This window comes from Mastomys coucha, unplaced genomic scaffold, assembly GCF_008632895.1.
Source record: "Mastomys coucha isolate ucsf_1 unplaced genomic scaffold, UCSF_Mcou_1 pScaffold15, whole genome shotgun sequence".
NCBI lineage: Eukaryota > Metazoa > Chordata > Mammalia > Rodentia > Muridae > Mastomys > Mastomys coucha.
In genome coordinates this window covers 24,112,334-24,126,190 of record NW_022196897.1, presented here as the reverse complement: position 1 = coordinate 24,126,190, position 13,857 = coordinate 24,112,334, and the positions used below count along the sequence as shown (strand labels likewise).

Sequence of the window (13,857 nt, the reverse complement as noted above, 5' to 3'; positions counted from 1 at the left end):
TTTTAAAATTAACTACAATCACTTAGAAATTTTAGTTTCAGGTTTCCATATATCAATAGATCTAGCAGAAAAGAACGAATATCTTAATAACATCTGATCTTTCATTCCATAGTATTTTAGATTCACTTACAATTTTTCTCAACATTTCTTGAATAAATCTTATTTAAAGCTGGGTCTATTGACCAACTCCCACGATCCCAGTGCTTGCTAAGGTGAGGTAAGACGATTGCTATGAGATTCTAATATATAACTTCTTCCCCCTCAGGTCTCACTTATGGAGCTTTGGCTGGCCTAGAACTCACTATGTAGACCACTATGTAGGTCTGAATACACCCTATAAGCAGTGCTTCATGGTAATACTTTTTTTTAAAGGTTTATTTATTTTATGTATATGAGTACACTGTAGCTGTACAGATGGATGTGACTGCAGAGAATTGAACTCAGGACCTCTGCTTGCTCCAACCCAAAGATAGATTTATTTAATTATTTATTTATTTTTAAAGATTTATTTATTATTATACATAAGTATACTGTAGCTGACTTCAGATATACCAGAAGAGGGTGTCAGATCTCATTACCAGTGGTTGTGAGCCACCATGTGGTTGCTGGGATTTAAACTCAGGACCTTCGGAAGAACAGTCAGTGTTCTTACCCACTAAGCCATCTTTCCAGCCCATGCTAATACTGTTTGTTTGTTTGTTTGTTTTTTGAGACAGGGTTTCTCTGTATAGCCCTGGCTGTCCTGGAACTCACTCTGTAGACCAGGCTGGCCTCAAACTCAGAAATCTGCCTGCCTCTGCCTCCCATGTGCTGGGATTAAAGGCGTGTGCCACCATTGCCCGGCCATGCTAATACTTCTTAATGGTTTCATTAGCTTATAAGATGATATTTTTTTGCCACCACTTTACAGGTGAGGAAACTGATGCAAACAGAATGATTTGCCCACTGTCACAACAACTCCTTTTTTTTAAAGATTTATTTATTTTATGTATATGAGTACACACTGTAACTGTACAGATAGTTGTGAGCGTTCATCTGGTTGTTGGGAACTGACTTTTAGGACCTCTGCTTGATCCAGTCAGCTCCACTTGCTCCAGCAGACTCTGCTTGCTCAGTCTCTGCTCACTGTCACAACAGCTCTTAATTACAGAACTTAAGTCCAAGTCCAAACATGACCATCTCCAGCTATGCCCTCACTGTTCTGCTGTGTTATGTGGCTTTATATACAGTGGTTTACCTGTCTGCCCTTTCATATGAAATTCTAAGTTCCTGGATGTTAGGAACCAGATCTTCCCTCTCCATGTCTGTACCTATTTCAATAAGTGCCACAAAGTGTGTGCTCAGCACCACTGCAGCAAGTGAACAAGGGTGGATGGAGAATGAGGGAAAGCAGCACACAGGAAAGGACAAGCCTGCATGGAGACCAAGCACCAGCATGTCAGCTATCTCTGAGATAGCCATGGGGCATGTGAAGAGGAAAAGTGTGGCTGGCTCAGGTAAGAGTGAGAGATGATGTGGAAGAACCTGTCTAGCAGAGACCACTGGCTAAATTTAGCTTGTTTCACCCAGCTTCTTTATAGCCTAAAATTCTACACAGAACATTACACAAACTCAACCCAAAGAGAAGGAAAAAGAGAAGGTCTGCTATAGATGGGTCTTAGCTCAGCTTCCCAGACAGGCTGTAAGAGCCTGGCCACAGAAGTCTCCTCATGAGCACGTCTGTGCAGTTGTGGTGGTTCCTATCCCCTCAATCCGTATTGACATAATGCATCAAATCCTTTCCCCTCAATCTGTCCCCAGTGAGAATCTCCCTCAAGCTCACTCCTGCCCCTCATTTTCTCAGAGGTTAACATTTAACAAATTACACTCCCACCCTCTTTCCGAGCCCATCATCTTTTTAAGTTCAACAAGAGTGGAACTGGCTGGCTCATTTTAAGTATCACATTTCTCCTCGGGCTTCCCTCAAGCTGCTCTCTGATTTCGGCTGCAGAATGTTAACAGGCCAGAAAGCACAGGGGAGACAGAGCACTTTATCAGTTTCATACCTAAAATAATAAGCAAGCTTAAAATAAACAGTTGGGAGAGATTGAATGGCACGCTGTACTGTCAGCAGAGGCAGAAACGCCCCAGTACAAAGGTTAACAAATGCCAGGAACTGCCTGCTAGTCTCCCGCCAGATCACATCTCTGAACGCAACATGGTTCTGATCATTTTTACAATGAACTGAGGACTTTTCACAAACAAGTTCATGAAATATCTTCTATTTTCCTTACAAACTTCCCCAATCAAAACAAGAATGGGAGAGGCTGAAGCTCCTGCAGATACCTTCAGAGGGGGTCCCAGGCTTAACTATGGATGATGACAATTTGCAAAAGGCCAATTTAACAGCAATTGGATTTTTCCTGCCCACTTGCACCATTAGCTGACAACCCACTTCTCCATCACATCTGCAAACAGTTCCCCTAGACAGTTCTGACATTTCCCACTTAGAAAAGCCACTTTTAGGAAGCTATTAACCTAAACGGAATCTTCCTGGTCAAGCTCTTGGGCACAAAAAGGCCTCAGGTGGGCAAGCCTGTAGAATTTGGTTTATAGTACAGGCTAAGAACTACTAAATAAGACAAACTTGGGAAAAAAAGCAGACCAAGGACATAGAACCATGAGCCTAGATACCTGCATTTGCTTATAGTATCCCTGACTATAAAAGAACACATCTTTTTGAGAGTGTAATTCCACAAGAGCACTGATCATGACAGGTTTTCTCACCACTGTGCTAATTTTCTGTGGGCCAAGCACAACACTACCCCACAGGAGACAGCTGCTTAATGGGTAAATCCAGTACTACTCCAGAGCCATGAGACACATTAACTCACTTACATTCGACTGCCCCAAAGACATACAGCAGGGACTGGACAAGGAAGCTTTATGGAGAAGTATGGAAAGTAATTGTTCATAAACACCAATTAGTCAGGCCAGTGCTGGGGCTGAGCAGTGACACGGCCGTGTTCTTTCCCACTGTAACACTCCCAGAAACTTGGGTTTAGCCACTAACCTGGTGCAGTCCTTATGTTGAGAGTCTTATTGAAATTATCCTTCAGTGCTTCCAGCACAGATCTCATGTCTTCATCCACCTCTTCCAAGTTGATTATGTCCTCAACCAAGGCTGTGTTAATGCTCACTCTGGCCTGGGGCTGTCCTCTCCCTTTAGCTAAGAAGTGAACATGCAGTGAACAACAGAATAGAAGCATACGTATAAATAACAAGCATTGGCTGTTTTAAATGTGCCTGCTGTGCACAGGCAAACTGTCAAGTGCTAGAATTTTATAAAAATCATCTCTGCCCTATACAGGAGCTCACATGTACTGGGTGTCAGCTAGCTCCCACGTCTGTGCTTTACAATTAGACATTCTGGGTTTAACCAACTGCAGTGCACACTGGCTCTATGGCGTTGGGCAAGCTACTCTACCTTTGTAAAAGACTAATACAGCCTGTACTATAAAGCTGCTACAGGAATACAGATGAAGTTACTCACACACCCAAAAGAATACTACACATACACTGAGGAATCCAGAAGTAAATCAATACCTTATTTTTCAGAAAAACAGAAGACAACAAAGGTAAAGTAACTTGCCTAAGGTCACAGGTCAGGAAATGATCAAGTCAAGATTTGGTCCCAGATCTGTCTAATTTTAAGCCCATGAACTTTTCATAAGACCATCTCCACAAATCTAATGAAGAGAAAGGAAATGCATTAATTCAGTTTCAATCATACTAAGACAAGGTCGGCTCAGCACTGTATGGCTGATCTGGACAAAATGAACTGCAGAGACATTAAATACTACCCACCAGAGCATACTGACGAATAGTTTAGAAAATCAGCAGTGCTGGAGGGCGGATGGAATCTGATTTCATGTCTAAACGTCAGGGGTTTTTCACATACATTCTGTAATTAATGTGCATGTGACACAAATACTCTTGTATTTCTACATGGGGGTGGGAAAGGAGTAGAAAGATGAAAATTCCTAAATAGTATTTGTGTAATAAAGACCATGATGCTAGTACTAAACATTTAACAAAATGTTAAAATTTATCCAGTAATTTTTATTATCTACAGCTAGCTTGACTGTGCTGGGTTCCACAACCTAATTTGTAATGCATCTTCAAATACACTCTTCCATTTGACACTCAAGATAGCTCTCTGAGTAAGAAAATAAGGGCTCTGGGATGCAAGGCCCTTAAATGTTTGCCCAAAGTAACCAGTGAACAAGAAGCAAAGTGACCTTTTTTCCAAAGGTCTGTTCAAGTCACCATCCTGCTTGAAGCCCCCACTGCTTTTGAGTAAAAAGGCTGAGGGCTTATTATTTGTGAAACTGATAAAAGATGTCAATTCAAAAATACACATTACAAGCAGAGCAATAGAAGCTAATCCATATCTGGACAGATTGTGAATAAAGAAAACCAAAGACATACAGATCACTCTAAAAGCTGAAGAGAAAAGACAGATTTATCCATAAGGAATCAAAATTACATGTTGAACAAAGAGGTCGGACACAAAGACACATACTACAGTTTTAAAAAAAGCCATATATAAGACTAGATCCTGAGTAGTATGTAACAGACAAGCCCAATCCGTGACAGCAGACATCTGAGTAATAAGTACCCACTGGAGACACGAGAAAAGACACTCACTAGGTGTGGGTGGAAAGGGACTTCTGATGTGGGGGAGTGTTCTACCACTGAGCTACAGCCCCAGTCTCCGGTTTGTGAGACACTGTCTTGCTAGGTTGGTGGGTCAGTCTGTCTGCTTCTCTGTCTCTCTGTCTGCTTCAGCCTCCTGAGGACTAAGATTATAGGCATGGGTCCCCACACACCAGTTCTTGATTGTGGGGTAAGGGGAGTCTTGGTTACACTGGTGACTTCAGTTTGTGAAAATTAGCAAGTTGTAGTTTTATTTCTATGAAAAGACTAAAAAAAAAAAAAAAGTTAAGGGTAACTAGCCAAGTAAAGACAGATGGTTATATACACACAACTTGCAAATCAGCAGAGATGAAAAAGGAATAAAGAAACCTGATTAATTTAATAGAAAGGAAGAAAAAGAAAAGAAAACCACAAAAAAAGTACAAAACAAAATTAAAATGTAAATACTCAACAAATAAAATAAACAGAAATGAACCAAAATGACTAGCCAAAAGCTCAAGGCTTTCAGTAAGACTATAATTAGCCATTCAGAATATACAAGAAAATTTATAAATATATGAAATTACAGGTTTAATGGATAGGAAAAATTTTATAAACCTGAAAAATATTAATGAAAGTAAAGCCAATTTTATGATATTAATAGCAAGCAAATATTTTAAGACAATGCATTATTAGAAATAAAGAAGACGACATGCAATAATTCAGGGTATAAAGTATACATATATGCATAAGGTAGCCTCAAAATGGAAAAAGGACCTGTTCATTCTCTAACCCTACCAGGAGATTTCAACACATTTTTCTTTGTAACTGCTATGCAGAGTAAATAAAAAGTTAAGAACATGGAAAATGTGATCCTAAGCAGAGGTTACCTTTGATGCCAGCACTCAAAAAGCTACCATATCTGTGAACTCAAGGCGAGTTTGGTCTACACAATGAGGTCCAGACCAGCCAGAGTTACATGTTGAGACCTTGTCTCAAAAAAAGTAAGTAGAAAACACAAAAATATTATTTATGAACAAAGTAAGAGACTCACAACATTAAAAATTACTTAAAGCTTGTAACATTGATAATCTTCTGGCAGAATGATGATATGAAAGATGTAAACACATGCTAAGAAAAAGGGAACATGTAAGAGTTATCAAAACAGTAAAAACTTTCATCTTCAGAGACTATTAGGCATAATTTCAGACCAACATCATTGAAAACAGAAAAAAAATAGAATACAGAAAATATAAGCAGTCTCATAATTATTAAAGAGACTACACTTATAGTTTCAAGTCTATATATGCATAGCAGATCCAGATGAATTTACAGGCAGGTTCTACTACCAATGAGGCAAGGAACTCATAAATCTGACTTTAAACCATCCTATTACAAGTGAGATGTATTCAACTTACACCATGAGGCTAATGTAAAAGGACAGTGACAGAGTTCAGGATGTGGAATTACATTCAGGCTAATCGTATACATGCAGACACAGACCAAATAGCCTGATACTCAATCCTATACACAAGCCTGATAAGTCCAGCAATGAATACACAGATTATGTGCCAAGCAAGGTATATACAAATTACTATCATCAAGAACAAGTATGGATCTCATCAAAAATGCAAAACTGGTTTAACACCAGAAAAGCTAATTCTATTGAGTTATTCTATTAGTAGATTAAAAGCAGGGAAGTATAGGGTTAAAGGTTAGAAGGTAGAACCATCTCAATAAACATGATGTATCATTTGATTAGAATGTAGTGACTTTTTTAAAAGTTCAAGAATTAGATATATTTGCTTTTAAAAGATTAAAAAAATATATAACATTCTTTATATCCATATATAAGAAGTGTACTATCTAAAGTCAAGAATAATTGAGGCATGCCTATTATCACCAGTGATACTCAAATTAGACTAGAGTTCCTAGGCAGTGCAGTGGAGGAATGTAAAGGGAGACTGGGGAACTTATGTGCATGCATACTCATCAAAACACATGTATTAGATGTTCATATTTTAATAACACTGTTAGTTTAACTCCAAATTGGAAGCCAGCCAAATGCCACTACAGGATAGATACATAAACCGCAGCAGCATATTCAGGACACTGCTGCAGGTAAAACAAGCAAATTATCTCACAAGAAATCTGTTATCCCACAAAGCCAGACATTGAGCTCTAAAAGCACAAAAGTAATCTATGGTGTTAAGGCCAATACTTGGGGAGCTTCTAGAGTACAAGTAACACTTTCTTCTTCTTTTCTTTGCCCTTTTTTATAACTTTTGTTTCTGTTTTTTTGTTTGTTTGTTTTTTGGTTGTTATTTTGTGGTTGCTGTTTTAAGACACTGTCATTATGTAACTGTGGCTGGCCTAAAATTTGCTATTGTAGTGAACCTCCTGTCTCTGCCTCCCAAGTGCCAGGATGACAGACATTTGATACCATGGCATGCAAGACTTTTATTTCTTCTCATTTTATTTTACTATTTTATGTATGTAAGCGTCTGCCTGCATATATGTCTGTGCACCACATGTGTGCCTGGTTGCCCAGGGAAGCCAGAAGAGGGTGCTGGATCCTCTGGAATTGAAGTTACAGTTGTGAGGCACTATGTGGATGCTGGGAATCAAACTCCAGTCCTCTGAAAGCAGCCAGTGCTCTTAACTGCTAAACCATCTCTCCAGTCTCCCTACATTTTATTTCTTGATCTGGGAGATGGATACATGGTTGTATACACCTTCTAAAAATCCACTGAGCCAATCACTTAACAATGTAGGAATGTGCTTTTCTGTATATGTTATACCTCTAAATAAATTATGAGTATATGATAAACTGATACAATAATGGTATCGTTTTCTAGAAAATGTTGGTTCACATAGAAGCTTCACATGGAAGAGGAAAAAGACAAGAAAAAATGTGTGTCACAGGTAAAGATCTGCAGCACAGCATGCAAGGTTTTATGGCTGATTTATGGAAGTAAGGGCAATGTGGTGCAGAAACAAAGCAGTTTAACAAAAACCATACACATAAGGAAATGTGGCATGCAACATACAAGTTCACACTAATTGGATGACAAAGTACTGGCCACACAACTTATAGCCCATGTGGAAAAGAAACATGAACTAAGCTTTAGTTTCTGTGTTTTTTGGTTTTTTTTTTGAGAAAAAAAAAAAAGAATCTCACTCTACAAACCAGCGTGGCCTAGAACTCACTCTGCAGCCCAGGATCATCTTGAGCCAAAAGTAATCTTCCTGCATCAGCCTCTCAAGCACTGGGATTACAGGTGTGAGCCACCATGGCCAGCTTAACAGTTAAAATTATTAATTCAAATCACGTTTAGAAATAAATTCCTTGGGATAGAAAAAGAGTTCTTGAAAAAGATACAAAACGTACAAAGAAAAGAACTGAAAATGACTGCAGTGGAAAGCATTCCTCGTAGCACAGACACTAAGGACAGTGACCACACTGCAGAAAGAGACTGTCAGCAGCCAGAGGAAGGAGGCTGCTGGCAGGCCATATTGGGGGTCTAGAAGACTATGGTGCTGCAGCCTCGGAAGCCAAGTTCCCTGTGCTTCCTCTATCTGCATGAGTCCATGGACAACTGCACCTCAGCTTCTACATTTGCTACATGTTAAAATCTGTATTCAGTAATCATAAGGCTTTCTTCACTGTGAAGTTATTATTTTCAATGGTAAGGATTGGACTAGAAAATTTAAAAAATAACATACAAATCGAACGCTAACTTAGCAGAGGATAAGTCTTACAAGCACTACTTTTCTTTTATCAAAGTGCCAATCCTCTTTTCAACAAAAAGCAGGTCTGGCTCTGTGTGGAACAAAAAAGAAGGTTGGGATGAGATGGGGGGAGGGGGATGCCCAGCAGCATATATTTCTAGTGCCATCCTCAAGGGTGCTCCCTGACATGCCACTGCAAACAGCAGGTCTGCCTGATCATTTCCTGTCACTCATACATCCCACAAAGGTTTTGAAAACACAGTTTATATACAGCCCTGAAGAGTACTAAACAACAACAACAAAAAAATAGAAACTGCAGAAGGTAACAAACAATAATCAATTTTACAACTGATTGATGAGTTACTATAGTTCTAAGTGTGTCAAAGAAAAATAATAGTGTACATGAGTGCATGTAACAGGGGACCTGACCCAGTCTCAGGCCAAGGAAGGCATCCTGGAGGAAGTGGCATTTAAGCTAAGACCTGCGGTACATCAAAATCTCATTCTTAGATGACATAAACCATTAAGATCATCCATCTAAACCCATGGCTTTCATGCCCCGTTCACCCAAAACCCTTCTGGCTTTAATTATACCCCCAATCCGAACCTTCCTAAAAGACGAGTGTATGCTGATCCCTGCCACAAGCCAGTTCGCTTGGTACTTTTACCTCTAGTTCTGCATCTAAATGAAATAAATTAGGCATTTTCTGAGCCACTAACAAAATTAATGAGGCATAATGGTAACAAAACAAGCCCTAGGTTCTAACACAGTTAGTCTATGAACGTCTGAGATATCGTTTCCTTACGTGGAAAGAAACTCAGTACATCTTTGAGATCTCTGTCAAACATGAGAAAGGGATGAGATGGGGAAGGAAACCATCTACCTTTGGCTTTCTTGGTTGCAAAATGGCGAACTGGTACTGCTGGGTAGGCTGAGTATTGCCCATGGTCACGCTGTCTTTCACTCACTGTCTTCATGGAAACTTCTGAAACAGGCCTGATCAAAGCAGTGTGGTAACTGTGAAACGCAGGGTGCAGCAGGCGAAAGCATCTGATTCCCAAGGCCATGACGGAAGAGAATCCTCAGAAGCAGCCACTACAAAGAAGACAAAAAGATCTTAGTAAGTGGTAGTGCACGATGCCTTTAATTCCAGCACTCAGGAGGCAAAGGTAGGTGGATCTCTGAGTTTGAGGCCAGCCTGGCCTACAGAGTGAGAGTTCCAGGACAGCCAGGGCCATGCAGAGAAACTGTGTCTCAGAAGGGGGAGTGGGATTTCATTAATACAAAAGCCACAGCAACTTACAAAATGAATTTATGCCAATTGCCAAGCAACTCCTCAAACTAAGCCATGACTCTGGCACTGTGCATGCATTATCCCTACCCCTCCTCCCAGCAGCCCCAGGAAGACTGATTATCCTCATTTTACAGGATGAAGAGACTGAGGTTGCAGAGTCTGAAGTGACCCACCCAGCCTGCTCAGCCATGTGCAGCAGGCTGAATCTGTAATGACGCTAATTAAGCCCTTATATGAGCAAAAGCACAAAATCTTCATAAAGCTTAAGAGGAAGGGCCGAGGACTAGAAAGGGAAATTTAAGTAAGAAAAACATTTTAATAGGCATAAAATGACTACAAAATGTACATGGTGGCATTAAATTCACATTTTCTTTGGTTCCTTATGCACTGATTACCAATTAGCATGCACTTTAATTTGAGTCTGAAGCATGAGTGAGGATTGAGGTCTTCCATGGTCTAGAACTGGGAAATGCCACCATTCACTGAGTTAACAAAGGTTACACACATATACAGAGATGCTCTTGCCTCCTCTGAGACAGAACACAGTCCTAGCCAACAATAAAACACTGAGAGCTTATGCCAAGAATCTGGCTGTTAGCTAAAAATTAAGAATAATTAGTATCAAGTGTCTGGAAGCACTATCTTTGAAAATCACATCTCATTGAAAAACAACTGCTAAAATGTTGGTGCAGCATAATGGAGTAAACAAGAGCGGGCCTTCTACAGCAGGAACATAAAGCCCAATCACAAATCTACCATGACAGATTCGCCCTTCTGCATCTTCATTTTCTCTTCTGTAAAATGGGACTGGTAATTATTTCTTCAAGTTGGGAATAATGAGGTTAGGCAGGTAAAAGACTTGGCTTGGTGACTACTAGATGACAGGGACACAAAAAAGAATGCTTATTGATAGCTATCAGCTTTCCTGAGGGTCAGATAGGAGGAAGACAATTGCACACATGTCAGGACTGAGGTGTAAAGTGGCCTAGATTCAGTCAGACATGGATATGAATTTCTGCCTGGGGCAATTCATCCTTTCCCTACCAATGAGAAAGATAAGCCTCATTTAAAAATGAAATACTGAGTACATATAAAATATACACAAACCTGTAAAACATCCAGCATGGTACCTGGAATACTGATCAAGACATGTGACTATTATTATTATTGTGACTTCTTTTTAATGAAAAGATGAGCAACACATAATGCCATGTGTGGTGAGGCCTGCCTATAATCCCAGCAGAGAGGAGGTAAGGCAAGAGGAAGAGGAGGAATAGGAGAAATTCAAGGTCAGGCTCACTTCCACAGCAAACTAGAGGCTAGCTTACACTAGATGAGATCCTGTCTTTAAAAGCAAGCCAAAAAGAAAAAACCATGAATAACACAAAGGCAAACAATTTCTCCTGATGGAATTTTTGACAGCAAGTTATGCTGCATATCTGCAATCAGCCTGTGTAGCCTCTGCAAACACAGACCTGGGCTGCTTGCTTTACTCCTGTCCATAATGCCACACATAAAGCATTACAGTCCCCACTTTGCACATGTTAACATGGAAGCTCAGAGTTTAAGTGTCCACGATATGGAATAGTCAAATACTATGAAAAACTGTTCACAAAAGTCTGGCTCTGAGTGACACTTCTAAATCTAAGTTTCTACCTAATATAGCCAATGTCCAACTCACATCTATACCCAAATATGGGTATATAATAATGTGCAGTGATTTTATTTTTAATTGACAGCGTCCCAATCTGGCAGCACATATGACAGGTTTCCTGGAGTTCCTGTTGTGGGCTATAATACCAATCCACAAAGCAACAGGAAACTAAAATGGGTTAGAAATAAACAACCTTTGACAGAAAATACAGTACCAAAAAGCAGACCCAATACAAGTGAACCGGAAGACAATTCTATAAATAAACCACATTGCTGGAATGCTTGAGGCATACGTTTCATTACACAGAAGCCAGGAAATTTCACAGTGGAAGTTCAGTAAAGCAGCCCTTTGGGTCTGTAACCTTAGGGACGAGAACAGGTCAGCACACACAAAGGACTAAAACTGAAGGAGAAACTTATGAGAGTTCTAGTGTGCTCCAATGACTTAACCCACTCACAGGAGACTCTGTCTCCCCACTAACTACATATGTGACCTTGAGGAGGTCAGTCCTTCTCAGCAACAACTCCCACCACATCTTTTTTTTTTCATTTTAAATAATGAATATTTTAATAATACTTTTATTGACTCTTTAAGGAGTTTCATACATTTACGAACCTATATACTGGTTTGTCCACTGCTCCAGCAACCCCTTCCAACCAGCTGTGTACTAATACACAACATACATTTCTTTTTATATTTTTTGGTTTTACGAGACAGGGTTTTTCTGTGTAGCCTTGGCCATCCTGGAACTCAGTCTATAACCAGGCTGGCCTCGAACTCAGATAATCTACTTACCTCCACCTCCTGAGTGCTGGGATTAAAGGCATGCACCACCCCCATCCCCAAGCCCCTGGCTTGGAGTGCTCTCCCTTTATCTTTTTACCATCCATTCTTCTTTGCCATTCATCTTAACCATCACTCTGTCAGAGCACAGGGTCATTCCAATTAAACTGGTGCCAATACTTCATCACAGCACATAATTTTTAACAATAAAAGTAAATATATGTGTAATTATTTGATCCTTGTCTAAATATCTCCATATGACTGTTGGAACTCCATGACAGCTCTAGTGCATGAATCTACCTACTAATCTACTTGTTTACTACCGTACCCTATACTTAGTATAGTACAAAAATATAGACATCATACAAATGTGGTAAATATGGTAATGGACTTCCACAAAGATTAAATCATTGCCCAATGTCAAAATGCTGGCATCGGAGTTGGAATCTACACCTCTGATGGCTGGTCCTGGGTTCTATTTCTCAACACTGTTTCCATTATCCCCTGGATCTCCAGTTGTGTGCTTGGAACACGATGGGCTTCTTTTCAAATTCAGTATCATGTAAAGAAAGGTATTTGGAATGTCTGACTCAATACAACATCCAAAAGTCCTTGGCACACGCCAAAGGAGGAATAGTAAAAATTTAACAAGTAGACAAAAGGTTTCAATATCCCCACCTCATCAATCTCTATCACATGCAACTCTGGAATTCACAACCACCTATGTTCAAAAAGCATGGATCACAGCTCTACCTCAGATGAGAACTACAGCAAATAATTTTTCCTAGTTTGGTTTTGTATCCTCAGCCATTAACTGAAGGAATCAACTTGATAGTTTCCTGACTTTCCAACTACAAGTTTTCCAAGATTCTGGGAATTGCAATGGAATGTAGTCAAAAGAGAAAGCACTGCATTTCAGATCCACCATCTGTGGTGGAACCACCCCCCCCCCCCGAAGCAGACTTTTCAGGGGAAGAGAAAAAGATCCTTATGGAGGACACTATAGAAAATGTAAAGGCCAAGATTCAAGCAATTCCTTCTGACCAGCAGAGGCTGATCTTTGCTGGCAAGCAGCTGAAAGATGGCCATACTTTGTCTGACTGTAACATTCAACACTGTCAGTCCCTCCTGTGCTGAGACTTCATGGTGGTCCTGAGAGAAGGATAAAGTCTTATAGCACTGCCAAGAAGAATAAGAATAAGAGAAAGAAGGTTAAGTTGGCTGTGCTGAAATACTATAAAGTGGATGAAAATGGCAAAATCAGTCGACCTCATCGAGTGTCCTTCTGATTAACATGGGGCTGGAGTGTTTGTGGCTAGTCACTTTGACAGGCATTACTGTCCCGAACGTTGCTTGACTTACTGCTTCAACAATCCGGAAGACAACTAGTTGTGTATGAGTTAATAAATGGGTAGAAAAAGGAAAAAAAAAAAGAAGACACCAAACTTTGAGATGGCCTAGACAAGAGTCTTGCTTTCTAAGTATGTGATCTTAATCTGTAAAATTTGCCAGAGTCACGGGAATGATAAAGTACCATCAAAATGACAACTGTTTGCCCACAGGACTGCAGAATGAGGATTTTAAAAGGCCCAGGCTTTCGACTAGGGCCTGGACGGAATTCAAACTCCATCACTTGGGAGCCGCGCGACCTTGGTAAAGACAGCGCTTGAGTTTTTCTTTCTTCATCACTGGGGATAATTACACCTCCGCGTGTAG

At 40.0% G+C, this 13,857-nt stretch overlaps 1 protein-coding gene across 3 annotated transcripts in view; it reads right to left on the bottom strand.

Moving 5' to 3' along the window:
• Mrrf (mitochondrial ribosome recycling factor) overlaps nt 1–13,857 on the bottom strand; it is a 53,670-nt gene that overhangs the window by 39,299 nt on the left and 514 nt on the right. Inside the window, exons 1-3 of one of the 3 annotated variants that reach the window (XM_031370043.1) lie at nt 13,676–13,795; nt 9,294–9,505; nt 3,053–3,208 (exon numbers count right to left, since the gene is read on the bottom strand). In XM_031370043.1, the coding sequence (XP_031225903.1) occupies nt 3,053–3,208; nt 9,294–9,477 (340 nt within the window). In that variant the 5' untranslated portion in view covers nt 9,478–9,505; nt 13,676–13,795. Of the gene's footprint in view, nt 1–3,052; nt 3,209–3,631; nt 3,729–9,293; nt 9,506–13,675; nt 13,796–13,857 lie in introns of those variants that run through there. The other 2 variants (XM_031370044.1, XM_031370041.1) reach the window with 2 other exon arrangements.